The sequence below is a fragment of the Aplidium turbinatum genome, chromosome 4, assembly GCF_918807975.1.
Source record: "Aplidium turbinatum chromosome 4, kaAplTurb1.1, whole genome shotgun sequence".
NCBI classification, from domain to species: Eukaryota; Metazoa; Chordata; class Ascidiacea; order Aplousobranchia; family Polyclinidae; genus Aplidium; species Aplidium turbinatum.
In genome coordinates this window covers 9503247-9530786 of record NC_137475.1, presented here as the reverse complement: position 1 = coordinate 9530786, position 27540 = coordinate 9503247, and the positions used below count along the sequence as shown (strand labels likewise).

General features: G+C 37.7%; 2 protein-coding genes across 3 annotated transcripts; one reads left to right on the top strand and one right to left on the bottom strand.

The window, feature by feature from the left end:
* Positions 1-14156: 14156 nt before the first annotated feature.
* Positions 14157-16287, top strand: LOC145768814 (cell division cycle-associated protein 7-like). Its single transcript, XM_082580413.1, has one exon. It carries the CDS (start codon positions 14176-14178, stop codon positions 15064-15066), a length of 891 nt encoding a protein of 296 aa, XP_082436539.1. The 5' UTR covers positions 14157-14175; the 3' UTR covers positions 15067-16287.
* A 603-nt stretch (positions 16288-16890) lies between these two features.
* On the bottom strand, positions 16891-27191 carry LOC145769426 (methylosome subunit pICln-like). Of its 2 annotated transcripts, none has more exons than XM_082581070.1 (6): positions 27052-27191; positions 22591-22735; positions 19523-19646; positions 18486-18644; positions 17359-17427; positions 16891-17164 (listed from the first exon to the last, which is right to left on the bottom strand). In XM_082581070.1, exons 1-6 carry the CDS (start codon positions 27156-27158, stop codon positions 17094-17096), a joined length of 675 nt encoding a protein of 224 aa, XP_082437196.1. In that variant the 5' UTR covers positions 27159-27191; the 3' UTR covers positions 16891-17093. The 2 variants fall into 2 exon arrangements, with proteins under 2 accessions (XP_082437196.1, XP_082437197.1); XM_082581071.1 differs by having other exon boundaries at positions 22591-22678.
* Positions 27192-27540: the final 349 nt, after the last annotated feature.

Below are 27540 nucleotides of genomic sequence, written 5' to 3'. Positions count from 1 at the left end.
TAAAAAAATACCTATTGACTTGGTTTTGATCACAGATTGTATCACCAATATGTGAACAGCACTGCTCAAGTTTATCAATAATAATGATGATTAGATCATTTTGAAAGTCTGCTGTTAAATAAGGAACTGGTATCATTTTTAATAACAATTTGTGACCGCCAAAAATACTTAACCATAACTGCTAGACAGTGGTTGCTAATTGTTTAGAATTATATTGAGCTTTCCAAAAAATCTTTCTTCCGTGGTAAGACATACTAGGCTTGACATAGGCCTATACCGTAATTAGTTTATAAAAAGAAATATCGTACTTGTTTCTGGCGACTCTGCAATGTATCTAAAATAGTTTTTAAGTTAAAACCTTGTATATTATTAACTTTTGATGCAATTCTAGTAAGAACGCTCTCTCTCTCTCTTTCTTCACTATCCTTGGGTAAGTGATACATTAATATTTGTTTATTTCCATCGTAACCAGATCTGCATCCAGTAACACAACACTTTCTGCCCAATATCACTTACCGTATCACATTAGGGCTAGCTGCGTCTCTAAACTACGAAACATACCGGTATATGTTACTTCAAAAAGCACACAATTTACACTAATTAGCTTGGATTCAATTTTAACTCCTGTACTAAACATACCTAACACACTAGCCTGCTGGCTGGTGGCCTCAAGCTTTACTGCCAGGCTAATCTAGTTTCACACATAAAAACTTCAAATTCTCTAAAAAAAACTGCAGCGCCTAGTTTAAATTTATTGTTATTAAGCATATTTAGCTCCCTGAATAACAATGCACTCGCAAACATCAAAAGCACTTTGCGTGATAGCTAAAAACCTCGCTTGAACCATCCGCCTCCAGTTTTCGACTGGAGGCGCACGGTGTCCAGGCCTGTTATAGAGATCGTCTTGGTTTGCACGCAAAACAGAAGACCTTGGAGGCAGCGTTGCCAGCCAATCACGTCATCAAAAATTTTCACCAATCAGAATCATTCAAATCAAAAAAGGTTTTTTAATTAATGGTAACACAAAAAATAAAAAAAATTGTTGAAAAACGTTTTATTTCAGAAAGATCTACAAATACAAAAGCCATGTATTTTCGTTGCAGTGCACCTTTAAGTTTAAAGCATAAATACCAAAAACAGTCTTTAATGAATTTATTAACAATTAACGTAATGTAGGGGAAGGTCGGGACCTGCGAGCCACTTTTTTCTTTTAGATGCATATCTTCTACGTTTCTCAATATTTTTCTCTAAAAATTGGTTTTGCAATGCCTTGTAGTGCTACCTACTCTACTCTCAATATTTTTCTCTAAAAATTGGTTTTGCAATGCCTTGTAGTGCTACCTACTCTACTGCTACCTACAAGTTATTATTTCAGCGAATGTTTAATTTACGCTCAAAACGTAAACACGCGCCAAGCGGCTTATCGCACCCCACATGTGGGGAGCGATAAGCCACAATTGCTATAAGCCAAAAAATGTAGTATTTTAGCAAAGAAATCACTTCGCCATATCAAAAATGCAATTCTAAAACATAGTTGTATTATTTATGTGTGAAATCAATCTTTAAGCCAGCTTCTAAGCTTTAAATTTTGAAATAAGCGATGAAGAATTTTCAAATGATTCCTTGGGATGAGTTGTCAGAATTTTCATGTGAAATAGCATAATTAATAGTTGCAAACGAAACAAAAGTCAGAATTGTGATATATCCTAATGGAAAGGTGCGAAAACAAAAAAATGATGTCATATGACACTTAACATCTACTATCACAGGCACTTGTCATGGCTTGTAGGTCCCAACACAAGGTGACTCAAAGCTCCCCACCTGATCGTTCAGAAAGGAAACAACAGCTGAAAAAAAACTAACATTGCTATCGAAAAAACTTTCAGCTTAATCTCATCATAAATACATCACCTACCACTACAAAAAAGTTCATGAACATTTCTTGCATAACAAATGAGTTATTTTAAAACACATTCAGCCAAAAAAATTTACTTTTTTAACCCAACAAAACCTATAAACCCTTTTTGCACCTTCATTTTTAGTACAATTTTGACCAAAGGATTGTGGGAAAGTTATCTAAGCATAAAAAATATAATGACGTCAAAAAATGCAAAAAGAGTACTTTATATTAAAAAAAACGGGGGTGGATTATGGCTCCCACCATGATCATGGGTCCCGACCTTCCCCTACTTCAATAGCTGCTGAAGTCAATGAGACATCTGTGGTCGATCAAAGTTGTCACTTTCATTGCAAAGCAAACATGCGGTAGCCTACTGCTTTCTTGCCGACTTGTGTGAAAAAGCGCTTGAGCATATTTGTTAAATTCGCAACACTCCTTTTCAACTTTACGTTTCTTGGCAAAATCCATAGGAAAATATTTAGTGTAAATTCAAAATCTAATTCTAACTGAAAACAAAGAAACTAAAAACACAAAGAACTAAATTTTAACCAACAATCACTATTATTTGTATACGTTCCCGGTTTAATTATTGCACTAATCAGCCAAATTTCACTTTGATCTATTTTTCCGGCTTGAGACTGAAGAGATTCTTACAAGAGACAAAGAAAAAGAATGAAAGGCCCGTTTATGACAGAACATAACATGTTTGTCACTTGACTAAAAACAGAAAACAAATAGCCTAATCAAAGAACTAAAAAATAACCAACAGTCACTATTATTTGACGTAGTAAGCAAGTAGTGGTGGATTGCGGCAGAATGTGGCCGCGGGCCACATTTATGTAAAGACCGGAAACTGTCTGCGGGCGCTCAAAATCCGGTCGCGGGCCGGATCCGGCCCGCGGGCCGTATGTTGCCCGTCCCTGACTTAGAACCTGTATGGAATTACGGGAATTAGCCTACAGTATCGTAGTTCATACTTGATAGAGATTTTGTTGGTTGGATATGATTTCAGCTTAATTTAATATCCAAACGACGATACCAGCCAGCACAAATAAACTACCGTACCGTACTCGTAAGCGTTACGTAACGTTTTGATTGAACCCCCTCCCCCCCGATGTGACGCTAAAGTAACGCTTTTTATAAACCCCCCCTCCCCTTCGATAGCGTTACGTAATATTTGAACGCTCCCTTAGGTGGCTTGAAGATGGTGCAGTCATTGATGATGTGGCCTGCGGTCTGTTCCTCGGCACCGCATTCACAGGAGGAAGAAGAAGCCATTCCCCATTGGTGCATGGTTGAGCGGAAAAGCCCGACGCCCGTACGGATACAGTTGAGGCGCACCCATGCCTGTCTCTGTACTATAGCGCCAGGCCGATGGGGCGTGTGTCGGCGTCGGGGATGAATGAATGGAGTCTGGTGGTGCTTGACCTCCATTCAGAATTCCATTTATGGTCCGCCCAAGTAGCTGCAGAGATGTCTTGTTCATCAGTTTCGTTGATCAGAAGCCGAGCGGCTGGCACGAATGGGTGTCTTGATTTCAATCGGCGGGGGTGCCCGTTTGGGAAGGCAGAGATCTTGATGTGGAGAAGATGGTTAGGCTCCAGTGCCCGTCGACCGAGGGACAGAGTGGCTTCTTCGCGACGAAGCTCAGCTCAACTAGAAGCTGAAGCAAGTTTTTGAAAATTGTTGTTATGCAAATATTATGTGTATTATTTCGTTTTGGATATATGGACAGCTTTGTCTGACGCAAATAAGTAATAATAATTATAGGAGAAAAACATTTTGCACAAGATTGAAAACAATGAATATTCATCACGGGTTATTACAGATCCATGCATTGCCCACAGACACAACTTCAATTTGGTCATAGATAAGCTAGTAATTTTTTGAGCTAGAGTCCTGGTGCGAATACACAGTTTGGGGCTCATTTTTTTTGGGCATACCATTCCATCAAGCTGCTGTTTTCAGCACAGAAATTATTGTGTTTGTTTCTATTATTCGGGAACCTGCTGTTATTTTTCGACAACCAAAGATTTTTGTTGGGGGAATCTAATTCAAGAAAGTCTCTGCAAGAAACTCAAAGCCTCAGCCAACTTTTGCAATAAATAATACAACCTTCTGAAGAAAAGATACAATTTAAAATTTGAAACGGTGGCTTGAAACATTTGATTGATTGAATCTTTATCCTCGGACTGGGAAAGGTTTTTGCAGAGCTTAATCCTGCCAGTTTCGCATACTTGTAGAGGCTTTGAACCATTGACGCAGGCCCGGTCACCGAGATTGACAGAGTGAAGTTTCCGATTGTTGAAGTCTTGTTGCCCGGGAATTATTCCATCCATTAGATGCCGCTGAATGGAGAGCAGTCCTTAACGTGCGTTGCTCAAGCGCACACCCGGAGAGTCGAACCAGCGCCGCTATTGATCTTGAAGTTTCTTCGTTCCAGAAGTGACGCGCTAACCAATTAAGCTATCGGGGCGGGCATATTTGAAACATATGCTGTGCTATCACATTTTGTTCCATTATTTAAATTTTACACAGATAGTTTGTGTAAATTATATTCGTCTTTTTTCCCCAAAAACAGTTTTATGAAACAATTGAAAGCACAAAACGACTTACAGCCCCAGCCTCAGTTTCCCACTATTTTGACGGAACATTTCTCCGTCAAGGATTTTCCCGCGAAGCAACAAGATTTTCGCGGGAAATTTAGTGTTGTTCTCGTAAGCAGTGGTGCCCAGTGGTGCCACTCCTAGTGTTTTTCCACTAGATCTAGTGTTTTTGGGTTGCATCTAGTGTTCTAGTGTTTTTTTTGCCATCTAGTGTTTTTTTTAGCGATTGAGTGTTATGTTGGTATGTATAAGTTTGGACAGTGTTCAAAGTAGCCCACCTATTTTTTGTTTGGCTGCATCAATGTGTTTGTAGTGCTTTTCAAAGTGGACAGCGAGTTTTTTGTCTGGGTACACCTAATGATGACCAAATTTGAGATATTTAGCATAAATACTTTAAAAAATACACACAAATAACTGTGAAAAGTGTCCAAAATAGACTAAAGTAGCTAGCGTAACCTACCTTATGATAGGCTTACATTTCGTCGGCTTACATTATGTACCGTAAGACTTACATAAGTCGCTTACGTTTCGGCTGTGGATTATAATGGTAAAGGACGGGGCACCAGTTTACACTTGTTTATTACAATATAGCCTACAGTACCGTATAGCCTAATCAAAGAGTGTACCGTACTCTTAATATCGTACACTGCCAAGTTGATGAGTGTGGAGTTCTTAGTCTACACTACCTCAAAGATTGTGAGTAATATTGCGTTTTTGGCAATATACTTGCAAAGGCCAAATTTGGGGAGAATTTGAAAAAATTTGGGCAAATTTTGTTCGCCCTCCAAAATGTTTTACTCTCCTACGGCTATGACTTCAGGGCTCTCACTTTCAAGGAAATTCAGTTATATTTTGAAATTTTAAGGACTTTCAACACTCACTAATGCCATTGGCTGTCATGTTTGTACATTATGCATGTAAATGATCGTGTATTTATAATACTAGTGTTTTTTTTGTGAATCTAGTGTTTTTTTCAGTCAAATCTAGTACTTTTCCATGGCAAGAGAGTGGCAACAGTACTGGTGCCACTCCTAGTGATTTTCCACTAGATCTAGTGTTTTTGGGTTGCATCTAGTGTTCTAGTGTTTTTTTTTGCTATCTAGTGTTTTTTTAGCGATTTATCGCTATGTTGGTGTGCCGCATAAGTTTGGACAGTGTGCAAAGTAGCCCCACCTATTTTTGTTTGGCTGCATCAATGTGTTTGTAGTGCTTTTCAAAGTGGACTCGAGTTTTTTGTCTAGTTACACCCAATGATGACCAAATTTGAGATATTTAGCATAAATACTTTAAAAAATACACACAAATGACTGTGAAAAGTCTTCAAAGTAGACTAAAGTAGGTAGCGTAGCCTACCATATGGTACCGAAGGCTTACATTTCGTCGTGTACATTTGATGAGTGTGAAGTTCTTAGACTACACTACCTCAGAGATGATTGTGAGTAATATTGCGTTTTTGACAAAATATTTGCAAAGGCTAAATTTGGGAAAAATTTGGGAAAATTTTGTTTGCCCTCCAAAATGTTTTACTCTCCTACGGCTATGACTTCAGGGCTCTCACTTTCAAGGAAATTCAGTTCTACTTTGCAATTTTAAGGACTTTTAACACTCACTAACGCCATTGGCAGTCATTTTTGTACATTATGCATGTTACAAATGATTGTGTATTTATGATGCTAGTGTTTTTTTTGTGAATCTAGTGTTTTTTTTAGTCAAATCTAGTACTTTTCCATGACAAGAGAGTGGCAACAGTACTGGTGCCACTGCCACTCCTAGTGTTTTTCCACTAGATCTAGTGTTTTTTTGTTGCTATCTAGTGTTTTTTAGTGATTTACCGCTATGTTGGTTTGCATAAGTTTGGACAGTGTTCAAAGTAGCCCACCTATTTTTTGTTTGGCTGCATCAATGTGTTTGTAGTGCTTTTCAAAGTGGACAGCGAGTTTTTTGTCTGGTTACACCCAATGATGACCAAATTTGAGATATTTAGCATAAATACTTTAAAAAGTACACACAAATAACTGTGAAAAGTGTTCAAAGGAGGTTAAAGTAGGTAGCGTAACCTACGATACCTTATGGTAGGCTTACATTTTGCTAACCCATACCTTAGAGCAGGGCTTCCCAAACTTTTTTGCTCGCGACCCCTTTTAATCTCCTAAAATTTTCCGCGACCCTTTATGGTTAAAAGAACAAATAGTGCGAAGTATACGTTTGTGATATTTACTGAAAGGCTTAATTTAAACGAAAACTAAGAACAAGCTATCCGTACTCGAACCCTACTACAGTAGAACTCGGTTAATCTGGATTCGGTTAATCCGGATCTTCGCCTAATCCGGATGAAACTGGAAGTACAAATGATTTGTAATCTTTTTCTTGAGAAACGGCTTCGGATTATCCGGATTATTTAATCCGGATCTTCGCCTATTCCGGACAAAAGTTGCGCTTTCTCTATCGCTTTATCCGGATTTTTCCGACAGTTTTGCCATTTTATGCTAAAACGTAACGTGGCTTATTGCGAGAAATTTCTTATCTATTGTTCCGTTAATGTGACGCAATAAATCATTGCGGATTTCTTCTTTTCATGAACAGTAATCCCTCCTAACGCAAAATTCGTGCGTAAATGCCCAAATTCGTACTGTCACTTGAAAAGATGTCAGTGGAATTTTCGGCGGTATGTCGGTGATGTTTTTCCAATAGAAGACTTTGTTTGATTTTTTGTAAGTTTTCCAAAGAAACTCGTCTTCCGTAACTGTTTTCAAAAGTTGAGTGACTACAGATTATTCCGACACGCATGTCTAAAGATATAACTTTTGCCAGTGTGTTCTTGAGTTAGACGCAGAGTCTACAAATACATTCGTTTTACATGCATACTGCATTTCAAAAGAATTCTATCGCTAATATTAGAGATGTACCGATATGCAACTACGAATCCTCACTAAACTAATCAAAATGGTCTTGTTGCGCCTAAATTGACCAAGGCCTATGAGAGGGGGGGTACGGAGGGTACAGCGTACCCTTGACGGCCCAAGCCTGTGTTTGTTGGGGGCCCGAAATTGTGGTTTTATAGTTTACGCGCAGAAATGTTTGGTTAAAACCATCCTAAACGACTGATTTCAAGCATTAAAGTTGTTATTCTTTAGTCTTGGGGGCCCGTGATCTAGCAAAAGGGCCCAGAAAGGAAATCGAGTGCTTTGCAAGCAAATTATGGACCCAAAGTGGTAATTTAATGCTTTACGTGCAAAAATGTTCGTTAAAAGCACCCTGAATTAAATCATAAAAGTTAGTTACTCTGCTGTCCGGGCATACACTAGCCATTTCAATTCTTGTCGATGTCAATTCTTGCTACAAAACGGCTGCCGAGAAACATATAGTGGATTGGATGGTCTAAATGGCTAGCGTGGAAGCTACACCGTTATGGTTAGCGAATCGCAACAGCTCGCTGTACTAGTGAGTGCTCAGCCTTGTGCTGATAGCCGGGAGGAACGCTCCTTTCTTCACAATGAGGTTGTCATCTTAGGCGTAACAAGACCATTTATTGATTAGTTTAGTGAGGATTGGTAGTTCCATTGCTATCATTTTGAGCCTACTTACTCTGCCATGACATTGTTTAAGCTTGGTGAGTTTATTACAACGAAAGGTGGAAATTAAATCACAAACTGATAAAACCAGCTTACCAAACAACCACGTTACATGGGTTTTTTAAACGTTTAGCAACGTAAAAACGATGCAAAAGTATACATTTTTGCTACCTGGCTAGTCTTGGCCTGGTTTTATCCTCTGCTGAGAGTAAAAAAGAAACACAAAGAAAAGAATGATAAATATTGGAGAAATTGAGTCTCCTTCACAACTTAAGAATCGAACAACGCAAAACTGCTGAAACAAAACGATTTGTTTGAGTGAAAGAATCACTGCAAGCAAACAATGCCAAAAGGTGCGCGCATGAAGTCATGGGAGTGTGAGGTATCAAAAATTAGAACAGGTTGTTATTTTTCTACATCAATGTGATGTTAATTACTACTTTAAAAAATCTATATAATATCTTTGCTTCTGCAGAAAATCCGCAGAAACGCATTTTTTTACGTGTTTAGTATCGGCCACAGTATCGGCCAAATTTTGCCGATACCGATGCCGATACCGATACTCAAAAAATGGCCGATATCACCGATACCGATATATCGGTACATCTCTAGCTAATATGGTGATCGCGCGTCTCGGAATTGACAGATGACCACACTAAAAGGTAAAGGTGAGTCCCATACTTGATCCAAGCATCGAGGGATGAGAAGATAAGGTTCTCATTATACTAAGCCTTCGGCACTAATGCACATGACCACACTAATGCGTTCAATTTCGATGATTTTTACCGACACCCTTCTATCTAGGTAACGTCAGGCTTGATAGAACCGTCATCGGTTAATTCGGATCTTCGCCTAATCCGGATGGGATCGCCGGTCAAATCGAATCCGGATTAACCGAGTTCTACTGTACTTTACTACTTGTAGCCTGCTGGAAACAAAACCAAAAAGTAAACACATTTATTCAGTGTGGTGGGTGCGACTGCTCTCTACTACAAAGCAGGTCTAGCCGTCTCTCGATGTTTGTCAATGCTGGTCTCAAGGCGGTTTTAATGTTACTTATGCTGAAACGGTATTTTATCAACGTTGAAAACACTGACACGCACATATACATGGAGACAAACAGTAGGAGTGCGGTTACTGTTAGAACCGTCATCGGTTAATTCGGATCTTCGCCTAATCCGGATGGGATCGCCCGTCAAATCGAATCCGGATTAACCGAGTTCTACTGTACTTTACTACTTGTAGCCTGCTGGAAACAAAACCAAAAAGTAAACACATTTATTCAGTGTGGTGGGTGCGACTGCTCTCTACTACAAAGCAGGTCTAGCCGTCTCTCGATGTTTGTCAATGCTGGTCTCAAGGCGGTTTTAATGTTACTTATGCTGAAACGGTATTTTATCAACGTTGAAAACACTGACACGCACATATACATGGAGACAAACAGTAGGAGTGCGGTTACTGTTAAACCATTATAATAATGAATATTACGGTCTAACGTTAGGCTAAGCCAAAAAGTGTAAAACTTTTTTCCAGAAAATTCAAGCCACGAGCCTACTTCGAGTCAAAAGGTAGATCTGCAAATTTTTCCTGAGATTTGAAAAAGAGGTGCTCGGTACTTTGTTTTTTGCATTGCAAATGGCTTTTGGAACCAATCTAAATTGGTATTGTCCAATTTTAGATAAAAAATACTTTTTAAAGTCTTTCAACAATCTTGACAAGTGTCGGTAACCAGAAGCTTAATAACGTTTGATTCCACGCCATTGTTAGCCAAAAACTTTTCAATAAACGAGAATATTTCAAATGAATCATTTTCAATCTTTTGTTTCTAGATGTTTAATTTTTTGATGAATGCTCCAACTTTAGATTTCAATGTAAAAACATCGAGGTTTTCTCCTTGGAAGGACAAATTAAATTTGTTCCCCTTTTTTAAACAAACCGGACAAATAGCATAATTTGAAAAGCATTTTTAAAAACGGTGGACAAAGTCTAAACTTTTTTCCGTTGAAAAATATACGACTTAATTTTTTAACACTAATAACTTTTTAAAGCATTGGCTTTAGTTTTGAAGTCCACGTTTACAATGCAGCAAAGAGGGTTTTAAACTCCTATTCCATATTTCACTATATAAATTAATACGGGTAGCCTATTGAGTGCACGACTCTTAATAAAGTTAATAACTTTCACAGCATCTTGCACACATCTTGCACACTTTCTGCAACCCCCGAAGTTCGTTACGTGACCCCTCAGGGGGTTGCGACCCCCAGTTTGGGAAGCCCTGCTTTAGAGTAATCTATGCTCTAACCCTCGCTGATTGCAGTTTCCGCAAACATTTTTCCGCAGTTTTCGCTAACCTTTACCCTAACTCTAACCATAGAGTAATCTATGCTCTAACCCTCGCTAATCGCGGGTCCACGTCTTTTAGGCGCTGACAGTTAGGCGCTGGTCTAATAGGCGTACACACTGTGGCGTCTGGATATTTAGGTACGAAGCACTGTGGCGCCCGTTCATTTAGGTGCTATTCCTAGTAAAGTCTGTAGATTGTATCAGCTTAGCAGGTAGGGGCGTAGGGCAATGCTTTTCACACAAAATATTATATTGAACAGGAAAATATATTGTTTTGTTAATGCGTGTGCGTTGTTGGTCATGGCTTCAGTGAGTGAAGTTGCTTAAACCGCCAATGCTTTTTCACACAAAATGTTATGTTCAACAGAAAAAATATATGGGTGAAGCTGCTTAAACCGGGAATGATTTTCACACAAATTGTTATATTGAAGAGAAAAATATGTCATGGCTTCAGTGAGTGAAGCTGCTTAAACCGGCAATGATTTTCACACAAAATGTTATATTGAACAGAAAAATATGTTATGGCTTCCGTGAGTGAAGCTGCTTAAACCGGCAATGATTTTCACATAAAATGTTGTATTGAACAGAAAAATATGTTGTTTTTTTAATGCGCGTGTTTAGCATTTATTTCTTGTTAGTCCAGGTTTGCGTCGGCGAAAGCTTTATCAATAAATTATTCAAGTTTCCGAACATGTATGAGTTCACTTTTAGTTAGGTCAAATAATAACTACACTAAACATCAGTAAAAAATGTACCGTAGCCTGTATTCAACCGGGCGGTAGGCTTAAGTGAAGAGTAACTTAGTTTTCCGTCAAAACCCCGACTAGGTTTAATAACGAGCGAAGTCCCACCATTATGCTTGCAACTTGTAGCCAAGGTGTAGCCTATATGCCCTGTAGAAATGTATTCATGTGAACAGTAGTAGAGCGTCTTACGCGTTCTCGTCACATGGCCAATCCATCCCGAACAGAAGTAATTGCGAAAGATAACAGATTAAGTAAAGTTCCATCTGGCTACAACTTGTGTTCAGGATGCATTGCAAATGTCCTGTAGAAATGTGCTAATATCAAGAGTAGTAGAGCGTTTTCACGCACCTCAACTCTACACGATCTATCCGTCTCAAGTAGAAGTAATTATTAAAGGTAACAGATTGCACAAAGCTGCGCCTTTAAACCGGCAACTTCTACTCCAGAAGTACGTGTCCTGTGGAGATCAGGTGGTCTACTGCTCTAATTGCCCTGCATATAAGCCGATGTTGGATCTGAGCACTTCATTTGCACCGAAAAGTTTGGTAAGTTTGCCACATCATAAAGCAAATATTGATATGGCAGCTTCGACTATTTCAACTTCACGTAATCGTGAAAAAATTGCTGCTGATGGCTTCATGTATACGTTGCAGTGTTTGATTGCGCATTTTTTGTATTTATTAATTGTTTAATAAAAATCTTCATCCTTCCACCTCGTGTAGCATACCTTCTCAAACAAAAGAGCTTGCTGTGGGTTCTTTGCTGTAGTCTAGGCTACTTGCAAAGTCAGGCACTGCACACCAAAATTTTAACCACCCGCTTCAATATAGGCTAAGATATGATTTTTTTACTGATGTTTAGTGTATATATATAGTTATTATTTGACTTAACTCTTTCGCAACTACCGAGGTCAAGACGTTTAATCTAAATAACCAGACATTTTTCACACAAATCTGTTGTATTTACGCCGTAAAAACATCTCATGTGATCGACGTAGACGCACAATCTTGACATCAAATGAAAGCATACATCTTCAGCTATCCGAAGATGCAAAGCTTTGCAATAAAATTTAAAACATTCAATGTACGACTAGCAACTTTCCATACGGTGTTTTTTCTAATTTCTAAAAAAATTAAAAATTGGCAGAAAAGTGTACTTCATTATAATCTTTACTACCCAAGCATGATAAAATAATTTGAAAATATATGTAGTTTAATCGAATGCCAAAACAATTCTGCACATGAGAAAAATTTTACTTCGTTTCTGCGCGCAATGCTTTAGGAGGTACAGCAGAATGATTATAAAGAAAATTTTAAGCAAAAAGTTTACGTAATTTAGCCTACAGTCTTTTTGATCGAGAAACATTTTGTGTGAAAAGCATTGCCGGTTTAAGCAGCTTCACTCACGGAAGCCATGATATAATTTTCTGGCAAGCTGCCATACTGATACAATCTACATACTTTACTAGGAATAGCACCTAAATGACCGGGCGCCACAGTGCTCCGCACCTAAATATCCAGACGCCACAGTGTGTGCGCCTATTAGACCAGCGCCTAACTGTCAGCGCCTAAAAGACTTGCTCCCCTAATCGCAGTTTCTGCAAACATTTTTCCGCAGTTTCCGCTTACCCTAACTCTAACCATCGAGTAATCTATGCTCTCTAACCCTCGCTGATCGCAGTTTCCGCAAATATTTTTCCGCTAACCCTCGAGTTGTTTGCGGAAACTCCGATCAGTGGCTTCGGCTTTGTGCTATTAAACTGCGATCAGCGACTTCGGCTTTTTTAAAAATTTTCTGTCGATCTTTTCAGGGTACTAACTGAGGGTACAAACTGTTCAGGGTACGAACTAGGTTGCACCCTTCACTTCCACTCGTGAGGAGATTTTCTCTTTTGAGGAAATCTGTATTCAAGATTTTACGAAAAAGAAAATTGGTAAGAAAAATTTAAGAAGAAGCAAAAGCATTTGCAAACAAAACAATATAGCAAAAATACTCTGATTGTTGTGTAGAAATACAGGAATTATAGGCTAGGTCTTCACAAAAAATTCATTCCACAGTATTTAAAGTTCAATACAAAAAATGTTTTGCTTATTTTCCAGTAATGCAAAATTGCATATCAAAGTAGTTTTAAGAATAGGTTACCGGTATATATGCCTTTTATAGCTCAAATTTTCAGCTTCTTTGACTAGCTTTGTTTATATATTATGTAGAACAGTAATCAATCTTTTCATATCATCTATCAAGTACTGTACTGCAAATTCCTTGTTACAAAATGTTGCATTTTCACAACTTCCAGATGACACAAATTTTCATAAATTCCTTAAGCATGTTTCCCATTTGTATATTATATTTGAAGAATATGCCAGTTCACTCATTTGAAACTGAAAAGGCATCAGAATTTTTGAGCAATATCTAACAAGCGATCTTGATTAAAACTGGCATCGAGGATTATGGTCTCTGATATTTTCTAAAGGGTCTTTGACATATTAATTTAAACAATTTGCACACCCCGAGAGTCAAACTTGCACCGCATGATCTTGAGCCTGACGCTTAACCACTAACAGGGCGGATAGTTACTTTAGACAAGTAAGATCTACAACCTGAGTCACACCTCAACATAACTAAAGTAAGTGAAACAGAATGAGAGCGCCAACTCAACATTACCGTACATGGGCATTATGGGTGATCGTTCATTACAAATTTGATTGTATTTTATCAGAAAGGTGTTGAAGATTTTTTATTCCAACATGAAAATTTCTTTAAATGCAAAGCTCAAGATTTCTTTAGATTAAAATTTTTTAGGTTTAGCATAGCTATTTTGCAGTGGATTTGTGCAGTATATTTGCAGTATTTTGCAGTATATATATTTGTTTCATCTTATACAGGCCTGATTTAGAGATAACCCAGGTTTTGTTGAAGATTTTGTTTTACCATGTCATACAGGTTTTAACCAGAATTAATACTTTTTTTGTTACAGTACGGTATTTTATAACCGATAAAATATAAAAATGCCAGCCATAAAATCTGACATTGAAAATGACAAAGATATTCTTGGTATGTTTGATGAAAGTGACGAGGTAGAAAACTTTCTGGGATTTTCTAAAAACGAAATCCAGAATGAATCTGAGAGTGAAAATAGTGATTCAGATGATGAAGGTTACAATCGCATTGTTCAAAAACAAAGACAACAAATTAAGAAAAAGAAAATTATGCTGAAAGCTTTAATGGAGGAGTTAGATCAGTCACCCATCTTTGTTAAAATGAAAACCTCCACCCCAAAGGAGCTAGTTCAAATGCAAAAATCAAATTCATCAAAGCAGATTGTTCATCCAAAGTACTTCAGAGATCCACCTCTTACAAGGCAGAGGTCTGGCTCAAAAAAACTTCTTGGTCCTTTGAAAACGCATTCTTATCTCACTGTTAAATTTACTCAAAAAAGAAAGATGCATTATGACAAAGCTCCACGACAAAGACTATCAATCAACTCTCAACCTCATGTTATTCTTCCTGTCGAAGATGTTACCCCAACTATGTTAAAAAACATTGCTTTTCATTCTGTTGGGAAACATTATGACACAGTTAGTGGTACAAGCTGTCACCAATGTCGACAGAAAACATTGGATACAAAATCCTGTTGCCGAAGTGAAAAATGTGTTGGTGTAAGAGGCCAGTTTTGTGGTCCTTGCTTGCAAAACCGTTACGGGGAATCTGTGGCAGAAGCGTTGCTGGATCCAGATTGGAAATGCCCGGTGTGCCGGGGATTTTGCAACTGCAGCATTTGTCGCAATAGAAATGGAAAATGTGCGACTGGAATTCTTATTGGCTTGGCTCGTCAACATGGCCATAGCAATGTAAAATCTTACTTAGAATCACTTGCGAAGAAAGAAGATGATGAATAACTGTCATTGCTTTATACTTGTCTGCATTGCTAATGACTATTCATATTCTAAGAAACGTGACTAAATCCACCAAATGTCGATTACCGTATATTATACCATTTTCTTGCCTAAAACTTAGTAGCAGTGCCAAACCATTTTGTGTTAACCATTTTTTGCTTTTTTATGTATTGTAATCCATCCTTCAATTTGAATGCATTTCTGATTCGAATCATTTTATTAAATGTCAAAGAGTGAGTGACAAGACAAGCAATTCCTTTCATAAAAACTGTAGTAGTGTTATCAAATATGTACGATTGTACGTCAGTTATTTTTTTACTTGTGTGACATCGGTGCTTACTTTTCACATTTTTCATACTAAAAGTTATGTAGGGCTATGTTATGCCAAACACCAGGAAATTCCGATTTCTTTTCAAATATCCGTTATATGCCTTTGACAGTGAATTTAATTGTGAAACATAATTTTTTAACAATCACGAAAAAGTGTTGTCAAGCTTCAAATGGCTTTAAAATGCAAGTTAGCTTTAACATATCACAGTTCCTATTGTTTTGACGTTGTCTTGTAGTTGGCAATATTCTGCTATTTCTCACACACAAGTTTTAGATAGTAAGTTGGCCAAATTAAAGAGTGTCTGTGGAAAAAGTTTAATCAGTTTATATGGTACAAAGACATTTATTGCAAGTGCAAAGTAAAGTTAACTCTTTAAACATGGTCTGAGTGTTTATCAACATTGCCTATTCTGTTTATAAAGGACTTACTGATTGTAGTTGTAACAAATTTAATACATAATACACTAGTCTGAACTATGATAAATTGGGTTGATAACTTTTCTTTTATATAAAATATTACTGAAGTGGCCTGTTTAAGCCTGGGAAATGTTTATTATATTTGAAAATTACGTACCGGTACCGTAGTTGTTATCTGACTTCCATGGCCACTGCAGTAAAGTGTGGTTTAGCATTTTGTGATCTTAAAAATACTATTGTGCGTTACTCTGATGGTGCGCATCAGTAGCCTATGGCATTAAAGCAATTTCAGTTTTTGTTTCTACTTTTATTGCGAAGTCCTTCGGCCTCAGTCTGCGCTGCAACTACGAGATAAAACACTCCATGATTTTCTGAAATACATTCTTTCATTCGCAATGTGAAATTGCTTTCGCAATGTTGGTTAATATGGTAAATTAGTCTTCTGTGAAGATGCTTTTTGAAGTAAATGAGAACTGAGGAAATACTGTAATAGTTGTCCAGTCTTAATCCGGTGACGTCCCTTTACCGAGGGTGTCCGGATTCACCTCCACGTGCCGTAATCGCTTTCACACCCCGCCTTCACATCGAAAGGGGGATAAAGCACAATTATTAAAATCCCGATGTACAACCGTGGCGGAGTACATACATAATAATTATTGCGCTTGGGCAATGCACTTTTAAGGTTAGCGCTTTATTGGAAAAACCTAGCAAGTCAAATTTTTGAAAAAATTCAGTTAGGCCCTTATTTAGATTTACTAGGTCTTCCCCCATCTATTGATCCAGTTAAAGTGTAAGAAACGCTTCTCTGTTGGCAGATTTTTCAACTGGAAAAACCTAGGAAGTTATGTGAGTGATGTGTATTGTATAATGCTATAGAAAAACCTTTGATATCTCAAATTTGTGTTCAACAGACTTACTAGGTTTTTCCAGATTACAGAATTCTATTGGATGGAATAATTTTCAGACAACACTTTAACAAAGCCAATCCTCAACTCTTGATAATCTCTGCCTGCGACTCAGTCGTTCAAGGCTTCTAAATAAGGTTATCTTGGGATACATATTCTCATAACAAAATTAAAGCCAGTTGTTTACGAAAGCATTTATTACAAACACAGTATACATTGAAAGGGCAGTGAAAATAAGGAACAAAAACTGCTGAAGGAAAACTCGTCTGACGCATTGCAAGCGATGTCAGAAGCCGTGTCTTCTGACAGAAAAAGCCAGTTCTTGAAATGCACCTGTTGCTAAAGCTGTTTCATAACAGCCTAGGGGCAGGATGTATGCTAGGCGTCATCAAACTGGCCATCCCCCTCTTCCCCATTCAGATGAAGGCCGTTGACTTCCGATTCTAAATCTAAAAAATGTTGAATTGCCATCAGAATCACGAAACACGGTAATAAACTGAAAAAATCAGCTACTACTCAACGACTTAATGTGTATAACTCTTACATAAAACAGAATTAAGCAAAGGAGATAAACAGCTACAAATAATAAAAACAAAACAAACCTATCGACATAAGTCTGCATAAAATATTTATTCAAACTTACTGTCTCCGCTACCACCAGTATCCTGGGTTTGTCCGAGCATAGCTTCAAGTCTTTGCATGGTTGCCAACCCTACAAAATATTATAAGGCAAAATTAGCAAGGCTAGCTATTTAATGCATTACACAGGTCAACAATTTGAAACCAACTTTCTGGTGCATGAACAAAAATATTGTTTTTGGGGTAAATTTGGGTCGCTTGGTTTGAAAATGAGGCCTATTTTCCTGCATCAAATTTCGTTTTTTTACAGTGACAAAACCAGATAATACAGAAAAACAGACTTTATTTTTGGATTCCCCATCGTCGAAAACCCCACTTACCTTTGTTGCACCCAAAATTGTATTGACCTCTGTTATCTACTAAAACAATTATTCCTATCAAAGTTTGTGATCTGAAACTGAAGTAGACTTCATTTTCGGATTCCGCAGTCCCCACCGTAGAAAACCTCATAAAAATTGTGTTGACCTGTGTTGTCTACTCAAACAATTACCCAAAGTTTGTGATTTGAAACTGGAGTTTAGCATGTCAAGCTCTCATCGTTAGCTTTCTGATAAAAGCATTGTAGATTTAACAACTGGGCTTTCTAACTATCATTTTTCTTAGACTCTTATTTGGTTGAATCTCATATTTATAGCTCAATCAAAGCCAAAATCCCTGGAATGAAAATTAAAAGCAGTTTCGCTTTGACAACCAGATTCACGACTATCATCGGTAGCCTAACCTACACAAAATAACAGGCTAGTGCAGAGCTACTCAACTTGCGGACCGCGGTCCGAATCCGGACCTTCTGGGTGTTGAAGGTGGACTTCGGGCTTCTCGAAAAACAACCTCATTGCCACATTTTAGGGCCTCTAAACAGATTTCCATTACGGAAGAGCCAATCCAAGTCGTATTACATACTACCTGAAAAGTGTTTCGGTGCTCGTAGGCTACTAGTTGTTTAATTTTCGTGGTTGCATATGAAATATTCACAGGACCGCAAAAATATTCAACTTGTCAAAATGGACCTTTGCTAACATTAGTTGAGTAGCCCTGGGCTAGTGCAAAAGATACGCAACAAAACAAACCTATGTTCTCCAAGGGAGAAAATCTATAAAACATAATGATTTTAAGAAAAAATTATTATCCAACCTTGAGGTGTTAAATGATCCACACCTTCCGGAGCTGTGAAAAAACCTTCCCCAGCGGCGCCATCTTCAAAACCTGAGCCTGGTTCGTGAGCGTAGTCACTGTCTTCTTCGTCAGGATGAAGACACTGACAGTCACTCATGGCATTAAACATATCTTTTACTAAACCAAAAAGAATTGAACAAAACATTTGTTCATGAATTCAGTTAATGACGTAAAAGTGCACAATATACATAATGCAGTGCAGTCTATCAGGGTATCTAGTTACGTCTAGCGATAAATTTCAACACGTTTTAAACCTTCTTTACTATATAAACACACCTGTTGTTAAGTGAGTCAATCATAGCGATCTATATTATATTATACGCAGGCCTTGACAACATGCAGACTGGTGGCCTGACTGAAGACCGCAGTAATTTTTATTTTGAATCTAAACTAATTTAATTTTATATAAATTTGAAATGATAGTTTTGAGAATACAAATTGCCAAAGTGTGACCACTGAATCTCAAATCACTGCAAAACTCTTAATTTTACTTTAAAAAATGACAAATCTTTCCTATTTACCAGTGTTGCCAGACACTTTTTGATTTTCCTTTTTGGTTTTGGCACAAGTGCCAAAATTTAGTTCGCTATTTAAAAGGTAACAATCGTACAAAAGTTACTCAAAATCACACAAAATATACACAAAAACTATGATTATTAACTATATAATAGTCTAATACTCAAGCTATTAACTTATGCTAGCGATTTTGGCTACTAACAGATTGCCCTTCAGTCAAACCTGGCCTGTGTATAAAGGTTGCCATGGAGTCAATCTAATTTTCCTGGAAAAATGCAGGTTTACACCTGATTATTTTAATGCCATACAGCAAATCACTATATTTTATTGCATATTTTGCTTGTGTATTTTTTCATTTATTTTAACTTAGCTGTAGTTTCAAGAATGTTTTCTAGTTTTAATTCCAGAGTTTCACCTGAGAGAGATTATAACATGCCTAAAAATAGAATTTAAATTCAATCAGCAAACAAAGCACATACATTTACTAGAGTCAGCAGGAACAAATCGAATTTCAGACACTGGGTCTTCATCTTCATCACTGGAGTCCCTTGCATTGACAATGTTTTCATTATACATCACATACAGGCAATGGTGAGAGAAAGCCTGCAAATTAATAGTCCATCTGAGTTTTGTGAAGGAATTTCTTGCTAGTTTGGAAAAGTTGTTTGACAATATAATTAAGCATGTTCATTGCAGACAACACAAATTGTCCTGAACTGCAAAGCTACTATAATACACTTTTTATTATTTTCCAACACATAATTACAGCCATACGCGCCGACTTCCGGGGGGCGGCGCCCCCCGTATATTTATGGTTGAGGGGCAACAAAAATGGTTATTACAAGTGGTGTTTCGAAGATAAAACACTTCGCGAAAGAGATTTAGATAATTTAAACGGACTTAAAGAATGCCGAAAGCAAAAAAACAGCCTACTTTGCTCTTGCCCGTAAAACAGCAGCTGATCGCATGGCTTTCTCATACGGTATGGAAATTTCAAAGTAGATCGTAGAGTAACTTACGCTGCTGGAATAATCACGTAACTATTCATTGCAATATTAAGTTAACCAGCTAAATTAGACGCGCTATTTTCAACGAGGTCTTCCCGCTGTGAGACAATTACGATTCAACAGAACGCATTGTTTTCGCAATGCGTGAGAATTAAATCGAAAACCGATAAAAGAAAAGGTGTTTAATGGTCTTGGTCGCAGATATTGCCTGCATTAACGACGTCTCTTACCGCTATTATCACCTAGCCAACCTGACATCATTGTTTTATGCGGCGCTAAGGTTTGCCATCGACTTTAACGATCATGGAATGTTACGTAATAAGAACGATTACAACCTTCACGCAAAAATTAAAATATGATCTCTTAAAACAGCTTTTTCTGCTGTTTTGTCTCGTGAGCTTTGCGTATTGCTCAACAAATGTATAAAGTTTAGAATTGACAAGAAATCTTTAAATTTGAAAATTAAGTTTGAATCACTGCAAATAAACGAATTCAAAACTTTTACTGAGGCCGACGCGATTTCACACTCCGTAATCTACGTCGACAATGATTTTAAGTGCGTTCGTTTTGAAAACTGCCGAGCTGGAGACAACAGCTTGTCCCGTGTTAGTTGAACTTGTCTTTTTGAGGTGAAAATCACTTGTGAATAGGGATGGGCAATTCAGAATAATTCACTATTCCAGAATTATTCCGGAATACTAAACCGAATCCAGAATCGAATCCAGAATACTGAATCCTATTAACTTCCAGGCTCCAGCAACACAAAAAGTAAAAAATTTCAGACACAAAAGCTACACAATCAAAGTAAATGTTTGTTGCTTAAGGCATTCTAAATGACTTCCAGCCAAATGGGAGCAGTGTTGCCAGATGATGGAAGCCGCTTGGCAACAAAAAGTAACTAAAATTTTACCAGATATTTAATACACCCTAAACAGGCCCGTAACCAGCCGGGGGCCAGGGGGGCATCGCCCCCCGCCCCTGAAAAAAATTTGCCCCCCTGGCAAAATCCCAACATTCTCGAGCAACAGCTACAATTATAATGATTTTGCCCAAAAAAATTTTTCGGCCCCCCCTTGCTCTGCGGTCTGGCTACGGCCCTGACCCTAAATAAAGCAATTTCGCTTAAATACAAATAGTTTTTAAGACATAAGACACTGCCATCATCCATATGCAAACCTCTTGCAAAACGTTTTCTATACGAGCAGGGATTATAGCCTATTGCTAAAAAGTTTAAAAAAATTGAAAAAACTTTCTTGAAAAAAATTGAGTAGGGAAAATTTCACCAGATTTCACCAAAAAGTTATCTGGTTCCAATGTCAAAAAGCTTGGCAATAAAGACCTGTAAATTTCACCAGAATTTTTAATTTGATATTCTATTTCCCCATCTGGCAACGCTGAACGGGAGCGCAGCTTAGTTTCCGTCAAGCCGCGGTCGAAAAGAATCGCTCGGAAGATGCTGATGTGGCAGGTATGCTGAGGTGTTTCAGAGCCAACTCCTTTAGCAGGGGGCATCTGCTTAATGTTGTTACGCCCACCGGTCAAACTATCGCAGAGTCGCATACGCACGTGGATTGAAAAAAAGCATTGCACGATTGTGCATGTGTACAAAGCGTGAAGAAAATTGCACGCTTAGTTTCTTTGATTGCTCATGCGAGCGAGTGACGTAGAGTTGCATGCGCCGTGCGCGCACAATGTTTTCGAACGTTTGCGTGGGTAAACCACATTTTTTTCAGTTCACTGTCTTCAGCTGACAGCTTGCACAAGACTTATGCATATCTTTAAAACCGAATCTTATTACCCGGTTTTATTGCCGTTTTGGATTCGGATAGTTTAGGATCCGAATCCTTCTGGATTCGGTATTCTGAATTGCCCATCCCTACTTGTGAACATCTCGACCTATACTCGAGTATATAGCCTACTGCATTCAATAAAAGACTATAAAGACTTTCGATAAAAAACAGAAGAGAAAACACTTCGCCGTTGTTAACGCTTTGAAGGTAAGTAATTAGCAAAACGAGGTTAATAACACTGATAGCGGGTTTTCACTCTGCTTGAGATCATGATTTTTTGCGTTTTATTTCGGTAACTTCACTGTCTTGATCGTTGTTATTCACTCGCACGAAAAGGAAATGAATCGGCTTGTTTTCCAACTGTTCCAATTATGAGCTAACAATATGAAAATTTTTACGACTAGGCGTTTTGCATGCGTAAAACTAATCGTTTCAAGCAGCTGTTCTAATAAATTCGGTTTGCGACCTAGGTGTCAATATAAACAAGACACTAAGCTTAATCAAAGACTATTTTAATTGAGCAAAAATAGCGATATGGTTATGACGCCATCACCTTTCTCGCCCCCCAAGGTTTTTTTGAAAAGTCGGCGCCTATGATTACAGCACTGGTTGCACAGAATCCACACTCCACAGTCATATCCAATGTTGTTTTCATGTGTTTACTTTAGAATAAATATATATATACCGTATTGCTTTTTATTGACAACTAGGAATAAGGGAGACAGTAAACAACTTGATAAATATTCTTACTTGCTCATCAGTAGAAACAGCATGTACTGCAATGTTTTGATATTGTAAAGCCATGCCGGTATTATCTTGCTTGACCCATCTGACATCACTAAAGAAACAATGGAACATAAAGACTTGCTTTTCAATTTGAATACACTTTGAGCATCTGGAAAACAGTCTCTCTTGCACAAAACAAACTGGGGAGATAAAGACAGTTGCTGTTTGGAGAAAATCAGCTACTTCAACTAGGGACAACAAAGAGTGGATGATGATGCTAAATAATAATTAATAAGCAACGAGTTAAACACAATAGCAGTCTGGAAATATCCTTTATTGGTTTCAGATAGTATGTATAATGATATAGGCCTACAGCATTGAGATACATGTGGTATATAAGCAGAGATGGGCGTGATCTTGAAGATCACAAGTAATCTTGAAGATCACAAGTGATCTTGAAGATCACTTTTGTTTTGGTGATCTTGATCTTGATCTAAGATCACTTTTTTTTGTGTGATCTTGAAGAACAATAAGATCAAGATCACTTTAAAATTGAAATTTACTTACTAGAAAGAGGCATTTTTTTAGAACTCGTACTGTACAAAGTAGTTAGTGACAACTACTAACATAAAGGCACTGACCACTGTTAATACTGTATGATATGTGTCCAACAAAAGACGATTTAAAGTCTCCATCTAATCTGGTCAGGTTGCCATTTCAAAATTGAAAAAAGTTTTGTTGTTCACAGGGCTGCGATTTTTGCCCTTTTCGGTGACGAGGTCAATCGACACGCGCCATCACTATTCGACAAACGCCGTGCCTTACGGGAAAAAAAAAACGAAAAAAAAAAGGAAAATAAAAAGGAAAAGAAACTGAGACAGGACTAAACATCGTCAGGTCGAGGAACAATCGGGGGGGGGGGGGGGGGGCATCACGTGATGCAATCATAAGAGTGCTGACTTACGTAAACTTTCCTTCCCCAGGTACTTCAAAGCAAGGTCTAAAAGCGACGCTTCACACGAAAAACTCCTAAGGCGTCAGCGCCGCCATTATGAACACTGCGGGAGAATGCTTTGATCGAAGTTCCAACGCCTGGCATCACACATTTCGCAACACACGTTTCGTGCTATTCGACACAACGGTTTCTTTTATAGATGAAATAACCTAGGCTACGTTGAGTTGTCAACGTCTATGCCAGTTTGTATTTCGCCGTTTGAGCTAATTAACAATATTGCTCTGGTAAAATGACTGTTGGATACTTGCTATGAAAGTTTTTCACATGTAGAAAACAGCCTAGTTTCCGACCAGACGTTCAGAAATACAGATGAAAAAAGCCGCTATTTTTGTGGAAAGGAACATTTTGAACAATGCGGGAAAATGCTTTGATCGAAGTTCTAACGCCTAGCACCAAATATTTCGCCACACACGTTTCGTGCTATTCGACACAACGGGTTTCTAACCTTCTTCGAAGTAGGCTACTTTTACTTGTCAACGTCTATGCAAGTTTGTATTCATGTCTGACTTATGCACTTTTTGTTCCAAGAATGGAGAATTTTTTTGCAATGTGAATAAAGAATAGTAGACAGATAAACACGGTTGCAACTCGACTTCCTTCCACTAAAAGGGTTTCTGTGATTACGTAATGGGCGATTTTGCACTTGCATTCACAAAAGCACACAACCCAGCTAGCAAAACCCGTCGTTTTTACATTGATTCAACGTCTGCAGACGTTGAATCGAAAAAACGAGAAGCAAAAAATATACTAGAGTAGTCTATCACGACCGCACTGTTTGATTTGTTGTGATGTAATAATACCAAAAGTAGCGATACGCTCACGCTGTTACGTTAATTCACCTTAAATAACTCAGGGGGAAAAGTAAGTTAATTTTGGGTTAACTTTAAAGTAAGTTAACAGCACAAATCGATTTAAATTTCCTGGAGGGTTATATTGCGTAGGCTACCCAGACAGCAAAAATCATCATTTTACATTGATTCAACGTCTACAGACGTGAAGTCAATGCAAAAATAACGAATTTTGATGCCTGCGTATCAATGTCCAAGAATAAATTTACGTTTGTTTTACATTAATTCGACATCTAGCGACGTTGAATTATAATAAAATAACGTTAATTGTTCAACCAGGTACCGGTAACAAATTAATAGCTCACTGCGAGATGATTGCCTCGATTTACGTTTACACTAACACAATTTCGGCACAATTGGGATACTGCGAGCAAACACGATCCTGTTTGATAAAGAACTAGCTGTCAGAATAGGAATCATCAGATGCTGTATCGGAGGATGAGGTTGTCGCGTCGTCACTGGAATACTTGAAGACGCAAAACTGCCCGTTCATGAACGCGCGATGCCATATGATCGGAAGCATTACTTTACTGCCAAAGAACCATTTATCGAATTTCGTACTACTTTTTTAACTTGACCCGTAGCTTTTCTAATTCCAATTTGTTTCCGTCATAAAATTCTTTACAAATTTTGCAAAATACCACACTAACTTTTCCTTTAACTGTATCTTCTTTCACTATGATTTATATTCGCAACGACACCGGTAAACAATAAGCATTCGATGAAAAAATAACTTTTGCGTAACAATAAGCCGGTATTTATAAGGTTGCAAACTTTTTACAGTTCACAAGAGCATTGTCAGAGCATAAAATAGCTTGCGGGATGCTCTGGGCTACGGCCGTGTGACACGCGATGAAGAAACGCATAAAATTTCGTTTGATTACACATTAAAGCATACGGCAAATGCCGCCGTAATCCAAGGTTTGTTGATTTGGCGACGGCAATGTTTTTGCCGTCGTAGATACAAGCTAATTTCGAGGGGCTGTATACATGTCCAGTAGGTACATAATTTAGCGCTTGATACTCCTTTGCAATCACTCAACCAGCGTGCGATTAAAAACTTAAGTAAGTGACTCTGATACCACACAACTTGTGCGGTAACTCGCGGCCAAACGCTTATAATCTGACTATTGTGACCAGAGGCTCTATCCACTTTTAGAATTCGGGGGGGTGATTTTTAGACAGTGGGCTAAAATCGTCTTAGTCATTCCAAACCACTTCAATAAGTGGGGGGGGTGATCACCCCCACCTTGGATACAGCCCATGTTTGTGACGTCATATTACTATTCGACAAACAAACGCAGAATTTTTGGTCGTTCGACAAGAAAGAAAAAATCGCAGCCCTGGTTGTTCATAATAAAGAAGTCAACTTCCTTGTACTTTATGTTGATATATAATAAAAATGATTTAACTTTGTTCACAATTTCCATGTGTGAATTTTAAAGAAATGTTTGCCTTCTTTGACCCAATTTTAGATGTTTCAAAAGTCTAGAATGGCTGTGTTAAAAAATCTGGACTCTAGTCGACTTTTGTCATGTAAAGTGGTTTATTGCAGCAAATCAATCAGACCAAGACTTGTTTAGGATCTGAGTATGGAGCGGTTTGTGTGACCGCAAACCTCTGAACTTTTTGATAGCAGACAACAGTATCAAGGTTGCCAGATCGGTAAATGGTGCAATAAACATTGACATAATGCATTGAAAGTTGAAACTACTTAGCAACTCGTATAAAAACTCCCACATGAACCAAACAAAAATTTGATAAAAAATGATGCAGTTCAAAAGTTATTTTTATTTATTAATTATAAACAAAAGTATAAAACTAATTGCAAATTTTGCGACTTTTTCAGTACTGCTGTAATTAACCTCTGCCTTGGGTGTGACATTGCGATTTTACGCAAACTTCGTCCACAATCGATAGGCCCAATAGCAACAGTCACTAACTTATTACAATTCTTAGGTCAGCGATCGAGTAGTTAAAAGTAAAAGTAAGCAATACCAACTATATACCTTTACCCAGGTTGCTTATAGTAGGCTACTTATTTTTTGCAATATCATTGATCAAAAACTTCATTTTTTTTCAAGTACACATAAAGTGATCTTGAAAGTGATCTTGATCTTCAAGATCACGATCTTCAAGATTACATAGCTTGGTGATCTTGATCTTCAAGATCACCTATTCTTGGTGATCTTGATCTTCAAGATCACCAATACTGGTGATCTTGCCCATCTCTGTATATAAGTGAACTCCATATCTTGCGCCTGACTTTAGTCTTTGACAAACCATATTATACTGCAAAAACAAAACAACACCACATTTTCTTTTTTTCAAACTTTAATGCAGGTAGCTCCTGGTTACAAAAATTTGATTTTAACTAAAGCCCAGCCAAAAAAGTTAAGTTAGCAGCAGAAGTTTAAATTTTCCATCAACAATTTTTTGAAATTATAGGTTTAAGCTGGTAGACTATGGCCGCTAAGCAACCTGGCAGTAATAACACAAACTGTCATCTTGTGACATTACAAAAATTATAGTTTTGAGGATTTACAGAGATAATTAAGATGACGAAGAAACTTCAGTTACAAAAAATTACACAATTAAAAAATATTACTGCTTCATTTCTACTTTTCTGTGATGTATATGACTCCATTTCCATAAGAACTCTGGCCAACAAATGCCTGGCATGTTTCTTCATGATAAATTCCAGTTGTGGGTGCTCTAACAGACTGCATTTTTAATGTAACATAGACAAATTATAGTATAAATTTACTAAATAAAAAGTGGAATTAAATGCAAGATTACATTCCTTTATCCTTAATGCCAAGTGCCAACACAAGACACGAATCATGAATGCATTTCAACCCTCTTTATAAACTGTGTCAAGCTTACCGTATCTGAGCTATGGCTATCCTATATATTCCAAAGTGACTGGGAAGTGACATATTTCTGCAAGATGTCGTGCTTTAAAACAAACCACACATACAGTATATATATCTTTAACCAACAATTCATTGTGTTAAAGTATTTGAAATAATACATAGGAAGCAATGCTGTTGTGTGAGATGTTCCAACATGTCGCATTTGGCTTTGGTAAGGCCTTCAACGTTTAGCTGC